General features: G+C 38.0%; 1 protein-coding gene across 1 annotated transcript in view; it reads left to right on the plus strand.

Moving 5' to 3' along the window:
- Window positions 1-23661, plus strand: part of Frk (fyn related Src family tyrosine kinase) — a 96953-nt gene that overhangs the window by 60674 nt on the left and 12618 nt on the right. Inside the window, exons 3-4 of the mRNA XM_052164262.1 lie at window positions 16630-16793; window positions 18958-19126. Of these exons, the coding sequence (XP_052020222.1) occupies window positions 16630-16793; window positions 18958-19126 (333 nt within the window). The remainder of the gene's footprint in view (window positions 1-16629; window positions 16794-18957; window positions 19127-23661) is intronic.

The following is a 23661-nucleotide window of genomic DNA, read 5'->3' on the forward strand; positions in this document are numbered from 1 at the left end:
TTTGTTTTCCATTAAGTAAGTTACTTATATTTTCAGTCTTCAGGACCCAGTGGTTTATAGGAAGGTTATCATTATCTTATTTTATTTGAAAAATATTTCTAAAAATTTATGCTGTGAATGAAAACACCTAGTTGGCAGCAATACTATTTTTGTTTTTATCTTAAAAGACTGACAAAGGTTTTAATTTTCTTATGGTGTCTAGGGTCTATGTGGTGATTGTCACGCAAAATGTGTTCATTATATAAAAGGAAACCAAATAAATACAAACCAAATTAATAATATGGTAGTTCTAATTTTAAACTATATGTTTAAAGAGATTCATGTGTCTTGGATAATTTATAGCTATTTATTTACATCCCATCAATCAAGAAGAGATTTCTAATACACTTAAACAACATGCTTTGCATTTATTTATCAGAAACTGTGGCACAGGAACTAGGCAAGATCTTAGAAATCTTTTCACTGCTGTAAAAGCCCATTCCCGACAGAGGCTAAATTTAATTTCCTGGCTGTTTAGCTGGGTAGGAACTTCCTTTTGGTCTCCTTTCCTTTCAGAGCTATCTCCTTAACACCCACAGGTGTTCGCAAAAAAAAAAAAATGATGAAAACTGAAACATGGAGAAGGCAAAAATGTAACAGAAAAATAAATAAGCAAAAATTATACTTCCATGTTTGTGTAATTATACTGAGAGGCATTTTCTGAATCTCCACTGTAAACCTACTTCCCAGTAAAGAGATGATTCTGGCTTTAAAGAACTTGTGGTTCATTCATCAAATATTTGTTTAGAGCCTTTTATGCCCTTGTAAGTGATCAGAGGGTTGAGCTATAATAGAAAACAAGACAGTCCCTGACTCATGAGCATATATCCCAGTTGGCAATAAAGGTAAGATGCAAATGAAATAGAAGAGATGCATTCACATAGGAAAGACACCTATTTATTTGTTGAGCTACTCTGGCTTTTAGCTAAGTAAGAAACTCATCAAAGTCAAGGAAGATATTTCTCTACATGATAATACTGAGCTGAATAGAAATGGAGGTTGCTTCTTTACATTGGGGATTTGGAAGACATTGGAAACCAGAACTGTGTGATACAATCCTCTTAGTTGGAAGGATCTGGTCATGGTGGCTTCAGTTGGATTCTCCCAAGAGCAATCTTGCCTTTCCCAGTAGTTAGCTACATGGTAGTTAGGACACCACCAGCAGACCTTGAATATTTTGTATCTTGACACAGTTAGCTCTGTGAAGTGCACTTAGTTACATATTCACATATGGAGAAACCCAGAGATGAAAAGATGGAACTAGCTTGTTCAAGGTCACACAACTAGAAAGAAAAGAATCTGAGAGGTATATACGAGCAGGCAGTTGGGTTCAGAGCTTTCTATGAGGCCTATTCCACATTAAAATAAAATAAAAGATGAAAAGTGGGGAGATTTAATGTTAGGTAGAGAATCCATCTATCATTCTTTAAATATAAATACAGCAGCAAGCCTGTTTTATTAATGTTTCTCTTCTATCCTTCCCCACTCTTCTGGGATGGCCCTGAGGAGAAGAGACTTGAATATCTGCTTAAGGGGCAGCTCAAGTAGTGTCAGCTACCTGTGATTTTGGAAGCACTGTAGTGGCGATTTTGCACATAAACATGCTCAAATTTAAGGGTCCTTATTCTAATGGTCTTAATAGTCTTGCAGAGAATCTTTGACTCTGCCTTCCATAGGAGAAAATGGAAGATGACATGAATAAAGTGCTTCCCAAGCTTTGAGGGAAGGTGGTTTCCACCCCGACTCTATGGAGACCAAGCCTAGGCTCTTCCCTAGCCCATGCTACCTCACAAGGAAAAGACTTATATCGCTAAGTAGTGTTCCATTCATAAATCCCCATGAATGAGTTTATCAAAGTTTTCTTGAACCACAATATAAAACAATGTTTCCTGTGAAGTTCTCTAAATCACCACTGAGTCAGTCAGCACACTGAAACAATTTTCTTCAAAACCTAGACTAAAACCATTTATTGGTCCACAGCACATTAACAGTTGGGTTATGTGTTGACCATGTGATTTGAAGTCTGACTCAGCAGCCTCTTTATATGTTAGCCACTTAGAATTTGTCTGAGATGGCAAGGCAATAGGTAATAAGGTTCTGAGATGGTAATAAGGTCTTTCCATTGGGACTGAAGGAAAAAAAAGAATCATAAACAATAAGAAGTCACTTGAGTCTTTTATAGATTCATCATTTATTCACTTGTCTATTTCTCAGGTGTACTGAGAACTCATTTGTTTACCCACTATGCTGAATGTATAAGGTAACTTAAACTCCACCAATTCTCAGCATGATTTGATTGATTTATAAATGTTATTTAAATGTCTTGGAAGGTTTGTTATATTAGTCAAATATTATAACTGAAAAAAATCACTGAGAAAGTATAACTAAAGTTTAGAGCAATGACTTAAGTTTCTAGGTGTGGTGTACTTCCCTGTAATTCTGGTCCTTGTGAGTCTAGGTTGGAAACATCTTTCTAAGAACTCTGGTTGTTCTAATGAGAAGCAAGGCTTAAAACATCAACCAATTTGAACTATCTGGGCTTCAATTTTACCTCTGGCACATAATTGCTGAGTGACCTTGAGCACCTCATTAAAGCTAATTTAGCTTAATTTTTCTACATCAGGGCTGATTCATTGAGATCATGTATATAAAGCCCTTAGCACTAAATTTGATATATAATAAAAGCCCAATAAACAATAATTGCAACAATGACAAGACAGTTTTGTGCTTGTAACTAGACTAATAAAGCAATGAAATCATGAACTTTACAATCAAATGGCTGCGTGTTTGAGGACAGGTGCAATGAAAACACACAATAGTAACACTGGAATATCTAGCCTGTGGGGCCTGGAGGCTGGTGTGCAGTGGGAGACTCAGGGTCAAGGGGGCCACTCTGCTTAATTAGGATAGCTAAAAAGCTTAAGGAAGGAAGAGATCCTGGCCTTGAAAAATTAGTTAATATATGATATATAAGTAGAAGGCATTCTCATTGTAGCTAGTAGTTTATGCAAATGAACAGGGATATGAAACAGAATATTACTTTCTAGAATTTTAAGTAAATACTTAAACTATAAAGAGTGAGTACAGAGGAGAATATTCTTTTTTGTTAAGATTTATTTATTTATTATATGTAAGTACACTGTAGCTGTCTTCAGACACACCAGAAGAGGGCGTCAGATCTCATTATGGATGGCTGTGAACCACCATGTGGTAGCTGGGATTTGAACTCAGGACATTTGGAAGAGCAGTCAATGCTCTCTGAACCACTGAGCCATCTTGCCAGCCCAGAGGAGAATACTCTTTGGGAGTCTGAACTTCAGTCAGTGGGGACGTACTTGAGCATTATGGAGGAGAGCTAAAAGTTAATATTTGCATTTTGGAAAGACAACCCTGTTGACAATGAAGATGGACAGTGAGACTGGAGACTACCTGAATTTGGCTTTACTGAGAGAACCAGGGACAAAGCACTGATGAGTCCTCAGCAAGACAGTGACAGTGGGAAACAGATTGAGGGAACAGAGTGCTCACTGAGTTAAAAAGTCAGAAAGAGACAAGAGTCAAAGATGATCCCTTGTCTCTAGCTTTAACATTGATCCCTATGATTCTAGCTTGAACGTCTTAGTTTTTAGGATGGTTGTGTGGAATTCTAGCTAAGAGAACACTTTGGAAAATGAGAAAATATGAATTAATATTTGTTGGTAAAAGGTCTGTTTAGTCAGGGTTTTATTGCTGTGATCAGACACCATGACCAAGGCAGCTCTTATAAAGGACAACATTTAATTGGGGCTGGCTTACAGGTTCTGAAGTTCAGTCCATTATCATCAAGGAACATGGCAGCATCCAAGCAGGCAGGGGACAGGAGGAGCTGAGAGTTCTACATCTTCATCTGTAGGCTACTAGCAGAATACTGACTTCCAGCCAGCTAGGATTAGAGTCCTAAAGCCCACACCCACAGTGCCACGCCTACTCCAACAGGGCCACACTTTCTAATAGTGACGCTCCCTGGGCCAAGTGTATACAAACCCTTACAATGTCGCATAGAGTGAATTTCAAAAGGATGTTTTCACACAAATATATACGGCAGCTTGACCATGTTCCTATCTAGACCACCACCCTTATGCTTTGTTCTCTCCCCACTTCAGCCAGTCCCATTCTTTAGATACCTTAATTGCTCTTTTATGCTATGTATAAATACGTGTTTTTATATATCTATGTAAAATATGGAATGACCAATGAGAAAGACATGACATCTGTCTCCTTAAGTCTGACTTCATTCACTTAACATCGACAATCTGTATTTTGTTCTGTTTTCCTAAATCCAACACAACTTTCTCCTTCTTTAAGGTTCAATAAAATTCCATTACAGACCCACCACATTTTCTTTTCTCTCCTTTGTTCCATTGACAGATACTTAGGTTGATTGTTTAATTTGAGTAGAGCTGTTGTGAACACCTATGTGCAAGTGTCTCTGCAATATGTTGACCTACTGACCTTAGGGTAAATTACTCAAGAGCACTATTTTGGGTCAGGTCTTAGCCCCATCTGCATGCCCTCTCCCCACAGTGGCTGGTTGAGTTTACATTACTACCAGTGTTGCATGTGTCCCTTTACCTCTATGTTGACTAGCATTTCTTCTTATTTGTTTTCTGAATGATAGCCATTGCGAGTGGGCAAAATGGAATCTTAATGTGGTTTTAGTTTATATTTTCCTGGTGGCTGATAAATATTCTTTTTAATGTTTATTGGGCATTTGTATTTCATCTTTTGAGAACTATTCATTCGTTTCACTAGTTCATTTATTGGCTGGGTTGTGTGCTTATTTGGTACACACACACACACACACACACACACACACACACACACAGTATAGACCAGCACACAGAATATGTACATTCATGCCTCCACACACAGAAATACACACAGAACACACATACATACACATACCTACCACACACACACACACACACACACACACACACACACACACTCACTCACTATTAATTCCCTGTCAGATGTGCAGTTGGCAGGGATTTCTCCCATTCTGTAGGCTGTCTCTTTAGCTTTTTCTTTGAATTAAATATTTACCTGTTTTATTTGAAGTCCCTGAAGGGATACAGAAGATGAATGAGGGAAGCTTTTCAGGAGCTCAAGATCTTAACTAACGAGGAGCATCAAAATATGGTTAAATGTTCCACAGAGGGTTGAGCTGGTACTCCTCCCTTTCCTTTAAGGTGTATCAGTGGAAGAAATTCACCTTACCATCATCTCATTCCTACGCAGTACTCATAGATGGAGAATTATTTGTTTTGAGCTTGGAACTTTAAGATAGCGACGTCAAAATCCTTATCCATTTTCAATAGAACAAGATGGTGCAGATTAAGACTGTGGATGCCAGGCTCACCATGTGGTTTTAAGTCAAACCATTAATATTTACCTTCCCTGGATACAGAAGCAAGTTATTTGCTGCCTGCAAGAATTATATTTCTATCTTTGCCATAAAAATCTAGAGAAAGTTCTACTTAAAAGAGGTAAGCTTAGTTTTGTCTCATGCTTTCATGCATTTCAGTGCACGGATGTCTGACTCCATTGTTTTCTGGCCTTTTAAAGGCATCATTGTGGGAGAACAGGTGCTGGAGCAAAACTGCTTTTCTTATAGCATCTGTGAAGCAAAGATAACACAGAAGCAGTCAGGATTCAGTATATCTTCCAAGGGCCTCAGTGACTCAGTTAGCTTCCTTCAGTTTGGCTCTATGCACCAAAGTCTTTATTGACAAAGGCTCTATATACCAAACAGATTATAAATAATGCTTTCTCCAAGAATTCTTTAGTTTACTTAAGTTTACACACGAAATTAATCTTTCTCGTGCCATATACATAAAAATCTGGAAAAATACAGGATTTTATTATTGTTTGATGTCCCATTTAATATGATGAAACTTTTGGGAAAGAAAGCATGCAGTTTTAGAAATAAGAATGAATAATTGGGAAATTACCAAGAGTTACCTTTACTGTAAAAAAAAAAGAGTCAAGGTTGAAAATGGAAGGAGACAATATTCTAGTATGAAAGTAAATGAGCTAGTATGCAAAATGAATCATTTCAAAGGAGATTTCATTAGCTCTTTGCTTGCTATGATAAAGCACACAAGAAATGCAGCATAACAGGGGGGACAGTATTGTCATGGCTCAGAGTTTTCAGTCCAGCCGTGCTGAGGCAGCACATGAGGTGCAAAGACAAGAGAGACAAATCTGCCTACATCAGCTGTCTCTCAGGAATCCTAGAGAATGGAGAGGAAGGGGCCTGGGACAGAACACATCCTTCAAAGTCACCTTCTGTGACTTATTTTGTCTAACTAGTTATCTGCTCTCTATAGCTCAAGGACGAATCCACTGATGTGATATCTGGGCTTTCATGACTGGTTAACATGCAGTGTCTCCACCTCTGTATGCTGCCCTTCTGAAAATCCATCTAACATATGAGCCTCTGTGGAACATTTCTTTATCTAAACCCCAATAGATAGAAACAATTATTAATGGGATCAAATGTGATTTTAAGGTATTTTCATTACTATTCATTGCATTTTTTCCCAACATTTTTAAAGTTCATTCTGTGTATTAATCAGGGTTCTCTAGAGTGACATAAATTATGGAATGCTTCTCTATATTGAAGGGAATTTATAGTAATGACTTACAGTTTGTAGTCCAACTAACCCAACAATGGTCAGATGTGATGGGAAGTACAAGAATCTAAGAGTTACTCAGCTCCACAAGGCTAGTTGTTTCAGCTGGTCTTCTGTAGAAGTAGGTTCCAACAGATGTACTGGCTAGTAAATAAAAGCAGCCGGAAAAGAATAAATTTTCCTTCTTCCAATGTCCCTATGTAGGCCTCCAGGACAAGGCATGGCCCAGATTAAAGGTATGAACCATCATACCTGTATCTGGGAATTGCTTTGTCCTAGGCTGATCTGAAACTCAGAGATCTCTTGCCTCAGTCTCCTGGGATTAAAGGCACATATTACCTTGCTTGGGTCTAAATGTTTCATGGCCACTATGCCTCAAGATTTCCATGCCAAGATCCAAGTCAGAAACTTGTGTCTTCCAGCCCAAGATCTGGATCATAGGTGTGCCCTCCAATTCTGGATCATATGTAATTCATTTCATATGTAGTCAAGTTGACAACCAGGAATAACCATTATATTCTGTTGAAATGAAACATGGCGAGGAAAGAGAGAGTAATTGTGGTTTAAGAGTTCTAAGGGCAAATAAGAATTAGCCTCAGTTCCCCATCATGGGGAAGGTTTTCTGAGAGTTCTGGTGAAGAACTGAAGTCTCTTAGAGAGATTTGGAACATGTAACATGCTTCCTGGAAGTTAATAAATTATCATGTTTTCTTCAATCAGGACATAAGTGGTGGATGGTTGGTGGATTTTGTTGACTGTACCGACCTTCCGTAGGCCATGCTTGTAGGTTTAGACTTGGATCCCAGTCCTCAAAGAACCAACACATTGCTCGAGAAATGTAGACATTCCTTTAAACATCCAGGCATTTTCTCCATTATTAAAAATTTAAAAATCCATTAATGTAATTCGACAACTTTTTTTTCATATTAGGCTCTGTTTCTCCAATGTCCCTTCTCTAACAAAACAGTGAAAATTTCAAAGCATCTCTAGTTAAAGTTGTCCCTTTAAGAGTTCTATCATACCTTGGGGTGCCAAAACTTTCATGAGTAGAAATCCTAAAACAAACAGGTTATTTCATTGCTTAGTTCTGTCATTAGAAGGCCTTTGTTGAGCATGTTGATACATGATTGTGGTCACAGAAGAAATTCTTCTTGACATAGGTTAGTGTGCTCTGCTATTTGACTCTATCATTTAACTTGTGCAAGGATTTATGAAACAAGATAAATTTAAGTTATGGAGTTGGAACAGTATAAAATACTGATAAATATAAGAAAAAAAGCAAATAGAAGAAACAAAACTGGCTCTCGTTGAGTCTCCCATGGTAGATAATTATAAGAATTTAGAAATCAGGTTATCCAGGGGTTCTGTGGGAGAGGAGGCATGAGGGGAGACATTGTGTCTTTTGTAGAGAAGATGGATTATGACTTTAAATGTGAAAGAAAGATGGATTTCATTGTTTCCTCATGCAAAGAGTCAAGTGTATAGATACTAATTTTAAGCAGGCAATTTTTTACACTGTTTCTCTAAAAACAAAAAATCAGGCTGGAAGCTTTATGTGTATGCTGTTATTTTAAAGGCTGTGTATTGTTATTATAGCTGACATGATAAACAGATGTACTAAAACACCCCCACATTTGCCAATCAAAGCGTAATCTTCATGTTGGCAAATTTAATCATTTTTGTCCATATGCAATTATGATTTCCACCAGGAACCTCAGCTGAGTCCCTTCTGCAGCAAAAGGTTCTGGAGCATGTGAGCTGCCAGCTGTATCCTTATGTTTGTGATTATGATCCTTTCTTAATTGTATATCTCATTTATTTCACTTATTACAGTAAATACATATCTCCTCCCTCCTGCTAGGCAACTTTTTACAATTATTCAGTTTCAACAATTAAGTCTCAATCCCCAGATTTACTACAATTTAACAATCATTTAGTCCTATAAAATGATGCAGTGAGCATTCTTGCTCATATCGCTTTTCCTCCTTGGGGTGATTAACTATTGTTTCAGTTTCCCATACACACGCTTTTATTGGATTTCGGATTTCAAATTAGTCCATAATAATAGAGTTTATGAGAACCTCCTCTTTGCAGTGTATTGCTGTACTTACTCTTGACAATGTCTTTGCTGATATTGATTGTTGTATTTTTCAAGTTTGCTTTATGGTCTATATGAGAAATTTATTTTGCATTTTAATATCATAAGTATTTAGCTTATTCTCTCTCTCTGTGTGTGTGTGGTGTGCATGCACACATGTGTGTGTGTCTATTGGATTAATTGTTGATATTTCCCTTTAGGCAGTCATGTAGCTGAATGCATTTCTGTCTTTATTGTGAACTTCTGGAAAGGAGCAAAGTCAGATGTCTGACCCAGCTCTTACCAATGAGAATGGATATCTGATGATACCACATAGGCTTTAGTCTCAGTATCACTGTCGTACTTCCTTTCTGTTTGTCCCATTTTCTTCCTCCACTTACATATTCATTTTTGTAATTAGAGCTATGTTATATAAATAACATGTATTTATTAAAGTTATTATTAATATATTAATAAATATTACATATTTATTAATATAAATAACTATGTTATTTATTTCTTTATACATCTTGTGGACAGTGATGGAGATTGCACTCAGGGCTTATGCATAGTAGACAGGTACTCCACTACTGAAAGATTATGCCAGCCCCCATGCATTTATTAAAAATTTTACTTTATTTTGTGATGTAAAATCTTGGTCCTTTCTGAAACAGGGCAGAGACATAACTAAATAAAGTGATATTAATATTTGAATCATTTCCTTAGGGTAAGTTTTGAAAAGGAGAAGCAATGGCTATTATGTCCTATTATACGTCAACCTAGTGAAAAGAGTTTCTGCAGACAACTGAGGCGGTATAATGCAAGAATGTTAATATCTGGTGATTTATTGCAGACATAATATCAAGTGAAGGGCCAGAATGCCAAGAGGAATAAAGTGTCAGGTTGCTTTGTGGAAGGCTTCATTGCAAAACTAGGCACGTTAAAGGCTATTGTCATTGTCACATGAAATTGTATGCAATAGATAATTTTCATTAAAGTTTCACTTAAAGTAGTGAAACTTTATATTATATTATAACTTTATAAGTTATATTATAACTTAATTTTAAGTTATACAATGTATAACTTAAAATTATACATTGGTAATTAAAAAGATACTCATTTGCTTTAGATATCAGACACACACACACACACAAAAAACAAAACTTTCATTCTATTCTTAAAATAGAGGAGAAAGATAAGCTGACTCTGAAATGAAGGGGAAATTCACCTATTTCTGTGAGGGGGTTGGTTGGTCTTTATGGGTCTTGAGAATAAGTTTTAACATGTAGTAAGCATGAGAACAGCTGAATGGTTCAGGATTATGATTTCCGAATCATAGCATGGAAAAGAAAGCTGAGTGTAATTATAGGTTATTTTCTATGCTGCCTCTGAAGATCAGTAGCAGCCGAGGCAAGACTAGCACCCAGGATTGTCGTGGAGGTGTCCAGGCTATATGAGTGTGCCCTTACCAAAGGGCTAGCTTAGTAAGATTTTTGAGTCAACTAACACATATGCTTTCGTGGTAAATTTTCACCTAATTCAACCTACAGTTTAACAGTAAAACCTAGTGATTGATGTCTACAGAACACTGAAAATTTCTAGCTGGGAACAGGATGTTCTGGGGACCTACAAAGTAAATTATATGCATGATATAAGATAGGTGTCAGTATTCTTTTTGACATAGTTGACATTTTTGTCCTGGAAGAGAGAACAATTCTTTTAGATGATACCACTTACTATTTTAAGACAGATAGACTTTTCTCATTTCTCAAGTCCTACTCTAGTTTCTGTAGGGTAAGAACTTACTATACAATGAGTGTGCTTTTAACCTTTAGATTTATTTTCATCAATGTGACTATGTGTGTCTATCTGTTTGGTGTCCATGGAAGCCTGAAGTGAGCTTCAGATCACCTGTGGCTGGAGTTACAGGGGGTTGTGAGCCACCAAAAGTAGTGCTGGGCTCACTAATAAGTGGATATTAACCTAGAAAACTGGAATACCCAAAACGTAATCCACACATCAAATGAGGTACAAGAAGAATGGAGGAGTGGCCCCTTGTTCTGAAAAGACTCAGTGAAGGAGTGTAGAGCAAAATCAGAACAGGGAAGTGGGAAGGGTTGGGTGGGAAAACAGGGGGAGGGAAGGGGACTGATGGGGCTTTCGGGGAGTGGGGGTCCAGAAAAGAGGAAATCATTTGAAATGTAAATAAAAAAAATTCTTAAAAAAAAAAAAAGAAGACACAATTAGCCTATCAAATGACTCCCATGAAGAAGGAAGAAGAGGGCCCTGATCCTGAAAGGCTTGATCCAGCATTGTAGAGGAGTACCAGGACAGAGAAAAAGGAGGGGAGATGATTGGAGAATGGATGGAGAGAAGAGGACTTATAGGACATATGGGGAGGGGGGTAACTAGGAAAGGGGAAAGCATTTGGAATGTAAACAAAGAATATAGAAAATAAAAATATATATATACAAAAAAAAGTGATAAAGGATTATAAAACAAAACAAAACAACAACAAAAAAGTAGTGCTGGGAACCAAACTCAGGTTCTCTGAAAAAGCAATACTGTGTTTTGAATTTTGTACATCATAATCATTCAATTACAAGCTATTTTGTCATTCAGTAGAGCTGATGATTCAGCTTGGGTTCTAAGGCACTGTTATAGGGAGAGTTGTCAAGATTGCCTTTGGCATAGTTTTGAAACATTATAACCAAATCTTTGGAAGTCAAGAAAAATAAGATGTTTATAAGTGCAAGGTTCTCTCACCTTGCATTAATAGCACCCCCCCCCCCAAATCCTGTTTGGAAACCAGTTATCATTGTTCAAAGGATAGGAAGTATTGCTACAGAAACATCTCTCATTTGCTGACAAGGCTATTTGATATTACTGATATTGTAATGTCCTACCCACACATTACACATTGCAAATATCTATCATTCTTTGTGAGCAATGATACTAGAACTATCCCGAGGGGGTATAGAGATACAATCATTATTCTCATTTTCTAGATAAGGAAACTGAAATGAAATTCTTTGCCTAAGGTCAAAGAACAAATCATGGACAGAATAAGATTAGGGCAGAGAGTTCTCAATTTTCAATCCTTGGCTCAATCAAGGAAGTCATATTGTTTTACTTGGTGTGGGAACTGATTAGTATCATCAAAAGCAATAAGGCTGTGCCCACATGATGCCAAATGCCAGAAGACATGCTGAAAAATAAGAATTTGCTTAACCATCCATTTATTTATCCCTAAAACAACAGGCTGCTCACTCTGCTGTGTATTTATTTTTCATTGAAATGACTGGGTTTCTTTATGCTTCTATTATGTCTCGGAGCTCCTATCTTTCAAAACATCTAATTTTGGCATATCTTGGCTTTTACACTTATTCGACATACTTGATTAGCATGCTGCCTGTCTGGTGGAAGTAAGACAGTATTTTCTATGATAGATTTAAATGATATAATCTCACAACATTCCTTTCAAGCCAAACCACCCTCTTCTACTGTTTGAGACTGGGTGAGACAAGACCTTCCTGCTAGGACAGAACTGAGCTGGACCTGTCAGCAACTGCACATAAGTGTGCCTGTGCCTGGCTGGTGGCAAATGATGTAGATCACATTGCTACTCTAGACTCCCAAGTCAGTTTACTCTGAGGGCCAAGGGGCAGTCCCGTGGTCTGTGGTGTGGTCTATATAGTCGTTAGATGCAGAAATAGAACTTTTTGAAGTCAACAAACTTTTATTGTAGTTTCATATAGGCTTATATCTTTTAGTCTATGCCAATTCTTATACATGATCTGGTAGATTAATCAGTTGATAGGGGAACATCCCTCCCCAGGTCAAATAGCACAAATGAGAAAAAAAAAAGGTAAACACAGGATCTGTAATCATTCAGATCTGTCACAATGCTACCGAGTCTTTGATGGATGGTTCCATATGCCTTATAGTTGGCCTTATTTACATTTTTGCAGTTCAACTACTGAAGCGCCTAATTTTCTGAACCCACAACAACGCACACTGAAAGTGGCACAAGCATGGTTTTCCATTTGTAGGCTACAGAATTTAGAGTAAGGTTGATTTCCTTAAAACAAATCATAGGAAACAAAAGGAATATAAACTTATTTCTCCTCAGTTTTAAGACCCCTGAATTCATTGCCATTTGGAATGACAGTAACTGTGGGAGCTCTAGTAAATTAAAATTACTTTTAAGAATAAATATACATATATTTAATTTAATTTGACTACTCACAAATATATATAATATCAAAAGTACCTTCACCCTGATTATGATGCATTGACTTTCTCTGCTGTAACTGCTGTGGCCTAATTTTTAAATAATATATGTCTTTCAATTTTGTTCAGATCGAATATGAACAGTTCATATTTGCTTTGTCATGTGGCCCATGACACCACAAAGGAGTGGAATAATTATATATTCCCACTGCTTTTAAAAAACCAGGGAGTTAGATGTCTTCAATGGGATTGCCTTTTAATTGTAATTTATTAGTCTGCTTTCTTTCCTTTTAAAAATAAAGTTTAGGCTGGAAAGATGGTTTTATATGTAAAGTGGTTGCTGTACAAGTTTGAGTGTGGGGTTTTTGATCCTTAGGAATCATGTAAAAATAGAACGCTGGGATGACTGTACATATCTATGACCTCAGTGGTCTCTCTCTGTCTCTCTCCATCTCTGTCTGTCTGTCTGTCTGTCTCTGTTTCCTCATGTGTGTGTGTGTGTGTGTGTGTGTGTATGCATGTGAGTGTGTATGTGTGTGTCTGTGTCTGTGTGTCTGTGTGTGCGTGTCTGTGTGTGCGTGTCTGTGTGTGTGTATCTGTGTTGGAATGTGACAGAGATCAGGACATCCCTGATACTCTTTGGTCAGTGTAACAAAAGAAAGAAAGAAGGAAGGAAGGAAAGAAAGAAGGAAAGAAAGAGCTCTATGTTCAATGAAGTGAAAACTTTGTCTCAAAAATAGGAAGGAAGGGAAAGAGGCAACCATGTTACTGCCCTCTGCCCTCCCGGCATGCACACACTGGCAAGTGTATCTGCATACATATGTAGACAACATATGCTCATCTATACAGGATGAGATTCTAGGTAAGTTTACTGACGTTCTGAGAGTGTTTGTGTGCTATCCCACTTAAGTTTGCCTCAGCTGCCTTAGTAACTTATGTTTCAGTTTTAATTCACCAGTTGATGACTTTGTTGCTCATGTCAGAGATGTTTGTGTGAGTTGTCACTCCGTCCCACACTGTGCTAGGCACTGTAAGTGCACAGGCCATGTTGTTCAAGAGATACCTTTATTGTCAGCGTATTTAAGTGTGTTATCTGCTAGAAGCCAAGAGCTTGAGTGGGCCGGGCAGGCTTGCTAATGGTTTTAAATGGACATCTAGACAGAGAGGCAGCTGCTAGGCTGGCCATCCATGGGAAAAAAATCATTTAAGTGAAATTCAAAAAGCCCAGTATATGATCTCAGTTTTATGAAAAGACTGTAGAAAAATAAAACAAAAGTATAGAATGCAGGGAGAGAAAGATATGGGTATCAGAAAGACCTGCACATGAATGCAGAAACATTTGGGAGGCTGGGGCTTGCTAAAGTCTACATTTAATTCAATGTTGATGACATCAAGGCCCAGGGGGACTGGCATTCATTTCATTCATGTATTTAAATTATAGCCTGGATTATCCCTATTTGAAGTGGTTCTTTATATCTTGAAATAAAATTATTCATACTGTGATTGGAAACTCTACCTGTATTCCAAAATATTAGTACCTGGTTAAGTTAAAGAGTTCAAAGCCATATTAAGAAAAATCTGGCAAATATTTACTCAAGCCTTCTTTATAATCAGTAGAAATTTTCTACAGCTATATCAATCATTGAAATATTCCCCCTTGATTGGGGAAACAATATAGAATATTTTAACTCTTTCTTCAGCTATTGATTTAAATCTCTTGCTTGGAAGCCTTTCAGTCTTTTGTGGCCCATTAAACAGAAATCCATAAATTTGTGTTTAATGTACACATAGTCCACTTCAATTTGGAGCCATGAGATGGTCCATCTTGTTTAATAAATGGGAATTAAAAAAATCGCTTTTCATCATTTCCAATTACAGATCTATTGGCTTGCTAGACATCCCAGCTATAATTGATGCACTTTTCTTTTTGATAAATGACAAAGCTTAAATTTTCAGGCCAATAAGTTATATAAATTGCAGCTATACTTTATATTTTGCTTCCACTTCTCATATTTTTTTATTACATTATGGAGAAATGAATTGGGACTGACGTGGCATTGTTTACAGCTCTCTTCGATTTTTTTGTTAGCCTTTTAATCCAGATACAGGAATCTATTATGAGCTAAGTTTTCCATCGTAATAAAAGCCTTCTACTTGGAGATGGTGGTTCAGGTCAATTAACCTTGACCTAAGAGTCAGTCAGTAGCATTGGTAATTTGACAGATCAGGGTATAAGGATGTACACTATACACTTAAAATTATAATGTAAGATAATGATATTCTCTTTAAGAGAGCTAATTGTCCAGTTGTGTTTTGTATTAAAAAAAGGAAGGAAAGAAGGTTTAACCTAAATTCAGATGATGTCTTTTTATTATCATATTATGCTTTTATTATCAACTTAGTCAATTGGATCTTCTGTTTGAAACCTGGTAGTATAGAGCAGTGGTTCTCATCCTGTGGCTTGCAACCACTTTGGTGGTCATATTTCAGCTATCCTGCATATCAGATATTTATATTATGATTCATAACAGTTTCATAATTACAGTTCTGAGATAGCCATGTATAGCTGACCCCAAGGACTAAGATTTACTTCTTCAGTCAGTCAGCACTGTTTTCCACTGGGTTGTGCCTCTTTTCAGGAAACACACAAATTCTATCAATCGTTTAAAACCCCATCATCCAAACAAACCCAAAACAAGTCCAGAAAAAAAAATGGTGATGTCAAAACTGTTTTTTTTTTTCTTCCTGGCCTCCTTTATACGTTTCAGAATTTAAGCTTCTGGATAGCTCTCAATGACTTGGCATTCCCACGATCAGGCTGGGCTTGGGGTCTTTCTGAATCTCACCTTGGGAGGAAAGCAAGGACTCTCTGGAGTAAAAGGGAATGTTGTTAGCAAGAGAGAGTGATTAGTGGCCAAAGGCAGAACAAAATTTCCCTGGTTGCTCAGACTACCAGAATGCAATGCAGGCTATTGTCCCTGCAGATGCTGTAGGATTTGCCTGTGGACTAAACAATATTGCAGGGGAGCATGCAAACCACATTTTAGGCTCCGTAAAACATCTCCTGCTGCATATGCTGGATCTTTCTGCTATCAGTCTGCACAGAAGGGTGCCTCTCCAGTGACTTGCATTGGCACTGTGGAATTCCTTTTAATACTTCACACTGTTTCATTCTTCCCATTACTAGATTTCCTGGGGGTGAAAGACCAGCATGAACTGAGATTTCCTCCACACCTTGTGCTGTTGTTTCTGGATGCTGTGATTTCTGAGCTGGATCAGATTTTCTTGGTTCTGTTGTTAGAACAACAGATTTAATTTCATGGCTTTCTTCACTGATGCTCGCTGGCCTTCCAAGCTTGGAATGTTTTCCTGTTACTCTTCCTTTTTAGTTTGTGTCCTCTCGTTCCTTCAATCTTATCTCTCAGTGAGTGCCCCTGCTTTCTCCCCCACAAATTTTGGGTGTGTCCTCTTTGTAAATTTCATACGATCTGTGACAAAGTGGAAAGATACCAGTGTTGTGAAAAGTTCATTCTATACAGTGATGACAAGAAAAGGTTTGGGTTCAGCAATGCCTTTATTGACAGGATTTGTTTTATGTTCTAGTTTTAGATGAAGGGGCAGTAAAACACTACAGAATACGAAGGTTGGATGAAGGTGGCTTCTTCCTCACCAGGAGAAAAGCCTTTTCAACCCTGAATGAATTTGTGAACTACTACACCACAACAAGTGATGGGCTGTGTGTCAAGCTGGAGAAGCCATGCTTAAAGGTGAAAGTATTTCAGCTGAGTTCACTTATTCAAGCTAACACTTGCCACTCAGGCATTCCAGCATTTGCCATTGGTTGTCAGTTCATGGAAAAACACAATCGTTTGCTTACTCAGGGCAGGGATAGGGAAACTATTATAGTCAGTATTATCCCATGTTCATTTTAAAAGGAAATTTGTTTGTTTTATTAATTATTTTATAGGAGACACACTGATTTCCTTACTATCTTTTAGTTATTTTGTGCCTTTATGTTAGATCAGCAGTTTTCAACCTGTGGGTCATCTCTTTTCGGGGAGGGGAGGCTGAATGACCTTTTCACAGGGGCTGGTCATCTAAGACCACTGGAAAACATAACTATCTACACTTAAGATTCATAACAGTAGCAACATCAGTGGTGAAGGAACAAAAATAATTTTATGGTTGGGGTTCACAGCATGAGGAATTATATTAAAGATTCACAGCATTAGAAAGGTTGAGAACCACTGTATTCAAGCTGCAATAGAGACACGATATATGTGGTATACCTGACAATGAGTTTTAGTACCTATAGTGCTCCTTTGATCAATAGACAGAAGGAGCTAGGAGGAAAGATTTATTTTGTCTGCATGCCTGGGCAGAGTGTCGTGGTGGCAGGAGTTTATGGTTGAGCAGGTTCATGGCAGATAGGAAGTATGTAAAGGGAGAAAACAGGAAGGAAACACATGAGAGGTCCAGATCCAAACAAAACAAGACAAAACAAAACAAAACAACAACAAAAAACCCCCACTGCTGTCCAATAGACCCTGTCCTTTCCTTAAGCATGCCTAGGAAGGCCATCATCATATAAGAGCACCAAGAATCAAGCCTTTGATTTTACCAGAGCTCTTGTGACTTAATTGGCTTTAGAAACACCACTGGAGACATACCTAGAAGTTTGTTTAATTAATCTCTTAGGTCAGTGGTTCTCATCCTTCCTAAGCTGCGTCCCTTTAATACAGTTCCTCGTGGTTGGCAACCTCCAACCATAAAATTATTTTCATTGTACTTCATAGTTATAATATTGCTACTGTTATGAATAATAATGTAAATATTTTGGGAGACAGAGGTTTGCCAGAGGGGTCCTGACAGACAGGTTGAGACCACTGTCCTAGGTGTGTTGCAGTCCAATCAAGTTGATTACTCAAATAACCATTACAGTCCTCTGAAATATAACTGGCCTTGCCAGTTGTATTTACCGAAGGTGCCTACTTCATGCCTGAAAAGCACTTATTAATTGAGGTAAGTGAGTGAGTAGAAAACAAAGAGAAATGACAAAAATGGATTTGAAAATTGATGGTTTCACTTTGCAAAGAGATGTGATGCATATAATAAATGCTATATCCAAGGAGTATAGGAAAGACTTGTGAGGGAGGGAGCCTTTCTAGTTCATCTTCACACAGAGAGGATCCAGCAAGGCAGGAGGCAGAGAGGAGTTCCTGCAGACTCCTGTGAAGATGACACTGAGTGCTGCTGGGGTGAATTGACACAGAGCTGGAACACACGAGAGAGGATTCAAAGACTTAACAGAACAGATTTTAATTTACCATATTTGCTATTTAGAATCAATATTTTCCTCAAAAAGTAAAGACTACTTTTCTTCTTTTTCATTTTTTATTGGTTATTTTATTTATATTTCAAATGTTATACTCCTTCCAAGTTTCCCCTCCACAAGCACCCTACCCCCCCACCACCTCTGTGAGGGTGCTCCCCCACCCCCCTACGCACTCCTGCCACAGTGCACTAGCATTCTCCTATCCTGGGTCATCAAGCCTCCACAGGAGGGACCCCCCCTCCAGTGATGCCAGATAAGGCAATCCTCTGCTACATATCCAGCTGGAGCCATGGGTATCCCCTGTGTACTCTTTGGTTGGTGGTTTAGTCCTTGGGAGCTCTCTGGGGGTGGGGGTGGGGTCTAAAGACTATTTTTCAATCAAAATGCTGAATATGTGAGTGTGCATGCACTTAAGTACTATAGTGTGCATATAGAGGTTAGAAGGCAGCTGTGTGTAGTCATAGATCTCCTTCTAACTCTACATAGATTCCAGGCATCAAGCCTATGTCATTAGACTCACATGGGAAGTATCTTTGTCCTCTAAACTATTGCCCTATCTTATTTCTGACGAGTATTCTCCTTTCTCTCTGAAACAGATCCAGGTACCCACCCCTTTTGATTTGTCCTATAAAACTGCGGACCAGTGGGAGATAGACCGCAACTCCATACAGCTTCTGAAGCGCCTGGGATCTGGTCAGTTTGGAGAAGTTTGGGAAGGCCTGTGGAATAATACCACTCCAGTGGCTGTAAAAACGTTAAAGCCAGGTAAGAGAATGTCGGAGGTCAAACAGCACACATCGATTTTCTTTTTATTACAAATTCCCATCGTAAATGCCATAGACTTCATAGGACAGTCAGTGCTGGCAGCAAGCCGATGTTGCCATCATTCAACTCTAGGTGACTATAAACTATAGATAGCTTTTAAAATAGGAAGACAGGGGCATGTTCTCATTCCAGAGAAGCTAAAACACCTCCAGTTCCGTCTTTTGAAAAGTTAGGATGCCATCTTCATTTTTTTTTGTAATTTACTGGCAAAAAATACTTTACCAATCAGAAGAAGGGGCTAGAGATATTGCTCAGTTGGTAAAATAGTGAACACACACACACATGTGAGATTCTTACTTTGACCATACCCCCAACCCTCCCAGCACCCATGTAAAAGGCCAAGTATGGCAGCGCACACCTGAAATTGCAGCACTGACACAGCAGGAACCTTGCTGACCAGTCAGTATTGCTGAGTCTTTGAATTCAAGTCAGAGAGAGGTCTTGTTTAAAAAAAAAATAAGGAGTATGGAATAGGGGGGTTGCAGAGGGGAAACTGGGAAAGGGGATAACATTTGAAATGTAAATAAATAAAATATCCAATTAAAAAAATAAGGAGTAGAGTGATAGAGAAAGACACTTGATGTTGGCCTATGACTTATAACACACACACACACACACACACACACACACACACGCACACATGCTTATACATACATACACACAATCAGATGACAAGCTAGTATTATTCAAAGAATAACATTCTTTATTAAAGATGAACTGTAGATGATTAAAATATTAATAATGCTAAGGACACTCTAACAAAGTTATTATAAAAATTAAATCAAGTCATTAGCAGAGACACATCATTGTATGGTTCATGGTTCAAAGTCAGTCATGAGAAAGTATATTGTTATTGTTATTATAATGTTAGTAATGGCAGAACTTCTGGCCCATAGTTGTCATTGCTGAATTATTCTCTATAGAAATGACAGTCTATGGAAACACAACATGAATTTCTGGCCACCTCATATCTACTTCTGATAATACTGTAAGGATCGTAACTATTGGGGTAGACTACAGTGCGCTGTGGACCTCCATTACTTCCTAGTCCATAGTGCTTATATTTTTTTAGAAGCCTCCTGTTGACTGAACTTAAGAATTTAGAATCTCAGATATAAGTATGTATAGTACTAAGTTCCCTAAACTCTGTGTTAAGGCATTTTTGAGAATCCTAAGGAATTGACAAGAGATGCTGAGGGACATTGGAAGTAACAACTTGAATATGATACAAAGTTGAGGTATTTAAGTAATTTAGGGTTTCAGCTTTTGATAGTGTTGTATTATTTTTAACACCGTATTTGTTAATCATTTAAGGTATATCCGTTGACAATTTCATACATGTGTACATGTGTATAATATATTTTTAAAATCATCTTAACACATACCATTATGCTTTAATTTCCTTTACTTGCATTGAGTTGTACTTCTCTACTTTTATCTGTTTTTTTTTTTTATGATGATGATAAACTAAGTTTAATCTGGGTTGCTTGCAAAAGTATGGATAGGTGTGATATTCCCTGGAATATAGGACACTTACCAGTGGCTACACCACTGAAGAAAATGTATTCTCTCCCTCTCCCTCTCCCTCTCCCTCCGTCCCTCCCTACCTCCCTCTCTCCGTCTTCCTGTCTCTCTGTCTTTCTCTGTCTCTGTCTCTGTCTCTCTGTTTCTATGTTTGTCAGAAGCCATTAACTGACTGTAGCTCTTGAGGAAGGGGTAGAGCCTCATGACACCCTTCCCACCTATAAAGAATATTGAAAAACACAGTCGTAAGCAGGTCTTCTACAGGCAACTACAGCTACCTTGGGCTTGTGCCTGCAGCAACACTATCAGAAGACAGTGATTCACAGGGTTCTTGCATATCCTAGAATGTCCCCTGAACCGTGGTGTAAAGACTGATAATAGATGTCCTGTTTAGGTGCGAATTCTTACCAATCACTTATTCTCAGTACTTTGACATTTAATGCATCTTTGTATTAGCCACTGCCCACCACATAAAGAAGTTTCTCTGATCACGGCCGTGAGCAGGACTAATCTAGGAATAGAAACATAAACATTTAGAAAGCAACTCAACAGTATGTTAATTCAGTAAAACAAGAGTAATAGGTTTCTCCTGAAAACCTATTACCTGATTAGGAATCTATCTCTATCTCTATCTCTATCTCTATCTCTATCTCTATCTCTATCTCTATCTCTATCTCTATCTCTATCTCTCTATCTCTCTATCTCTCTATCTCTCTATCTCTCTATATCTATCTATCTATCTATCTATCTATCTATCTATCTATCTATCTATCTATCTAATATACTTTAATCAGGTTCTCAGTTCAGGCATAGATTTCTTCCCATGTACAGGGTCTCAAATCCCACCAAAAAAGCATCTGGTTATCACCATAATGGTCTTCTCACTATTGCCCTAGTGACAATGACTTTCTATGGTGGCACAATATGAGAAGCTGACCTCATCTCTATCTCTAATAATGCTGCAAGGCTCATAACCACTAGTTAGACTACATCTTACCTGGCAGGTCAGTCTTCTAGAATGCTGACTCCACAGCTGAGTAAGATGGAGAATGGTTCTTTTCCTTAGCAGCCCGCACAGCATCCTCTCCCCATCCCCCAAACTGAAAACTATAGAGTGGAGAGAAGGCTTCCAGCTCAGTTCCAGTTTAATTTCTCAATGCCAAGTTTTGATGACTCCTATCTTCAAATGTGAAATCTACACAAAAATCAACCCAGACTAGGGCATGAGGGATAGCAGCACTTGATCTGATTGCAACATTTGAGAAGTTTTCAGTACTCTACTCTGATTGTCCTACATTTCAAAGTAATTCCCTTTCTCCTTTAACTCCCCTGTATTACCTTCTCAGATAGCCATTAGTTTCCTAGGAAAATAACTTACAGTTGCTTGGATGGAACTTAACAATCAAATAAAGTGTTAAATGTTGTTTGTGGCATGGGGCATTGTGAAGAAAACCAGCTGAGACATTAAGGGTGCTACAGACTGAAAATGTTGAGGGTATTATAGCGTAACAGGTCAGAGCAAGAAGTTTTGGGGTAAAATAAATCCGAGTTCAGACTTGGCTTTATCTCTGTGCCTCTGAATAGTTCATTAAACTTTCTGGATTTCCTCATCAGGATGTGGGAAACATAACAGCTCCTCATTGCTAGAATCTTAATGAGGGCAGATTAGAGCAGTGGCCACAAAGGTTCTTAATGCCAGAAGTTCTTAATGAAGTGTTAGCTTCCAGCTCCAGATAGAGCTCCCAAGCATAGGCTTGATCATTCAGGAATTTGGTTCCAGCATCCACATCCGCTGGGTGAAACATCAGAGAGACACTTGTATGTGGCTATATGTTACCCAATGACTGCCAGTGAGGACAATCTGTTCCAGCATTGATTGGTTCACAAGTCACCATGCACATGCACTTCCAAATGCTAATCTTGTTGACAGCTGAGCTGAAACTTTATTGTCCAATCTAAATTATTCTTTTTTAAAAGATAAACAGCAAGCTGTCCTTCCTAACATTGCTCTCTAAGGAAAGCTTTCTGGAGGTCAAAAGAGAACAACAACAAAAAATGTCATATTTCTTATGCCAAAGAAAGCCATGATAGTTTGCTCCCCAACAGGAATAATTATTATTGATTTACAGTGTAATAGCAGCAAACAGCTTTGGTGATTGGTTAAATGTCTTCACTTTACTGGGGCCATTAATCAATCTTAGCAGCTATTTATTGCCTAGCAGACTACCACGCAGTAAAGATGAGCCTGAAATCAACTCCCACACTAGCTTTGACAGGCAAAAATTAATATTTAATGTTGCATTACTAGTTGACTTGAGATCGGGACTTCCTTCCTTTGGACAGCTCTAGCAGGCCTGGCCATGAAAATTCTGAGTAGCGCTCACCTGCAGGGGCTCCCGTGGTGTTTCAACTTCAGCTCTTACAGATAGACTGACTTGGGAATTGTCTACGTGTCCTGTAGAATTGGTCTGAATGATGATTATAAGAACTACTGTCACTTTGACCTTCACATATCTTTTTTAATCTTTTTTTTTTGAGGAGAGGGTCATACTATATCTATATTTGATATAGGTTATTTTTAACCACTGAGAAAAAAAAGTGATTTGGTATGATTTATGTGTCTCTTTTATTACCTCCTATATTTTTCTACTATGATTCTAAATTTTAAAGTTTTTTGACCAATGTTAATGCTGGCATGGAGGGAGATCAGAAATAACTCCCTTAAGAAGAGGATAGCTTTATTTCTTTTCCTCTTTACAAACTTGTCATTTCTCCTTAGCCAACAAAAACCACAATTAATGTGTTTGGTTCCCCTAATACATAAGAGTATGTAAAATCACCACTACTACTACCACCACCACCACCACCACCACCACCACCACCACCACTATCAACAACAGCTATTGGGTCAAATGTGCTAGGCATTGCTATTATCCTGAAGTTTAGAGAGA

Source organism: Apodemus sylvaticus, chromosome 19 (genome assembly GCF_947179515.1).
Source record: "Apodemus sylvaticus chromosome 19, mApoSyl1.1, whole genome shotgun sequence".
Lineage (NCBI taxonomy): Eukaryota > Metazoa > Chordata > Mammalia > Rodentia > Muridae > Apodemus > Apodemus sylvaticus.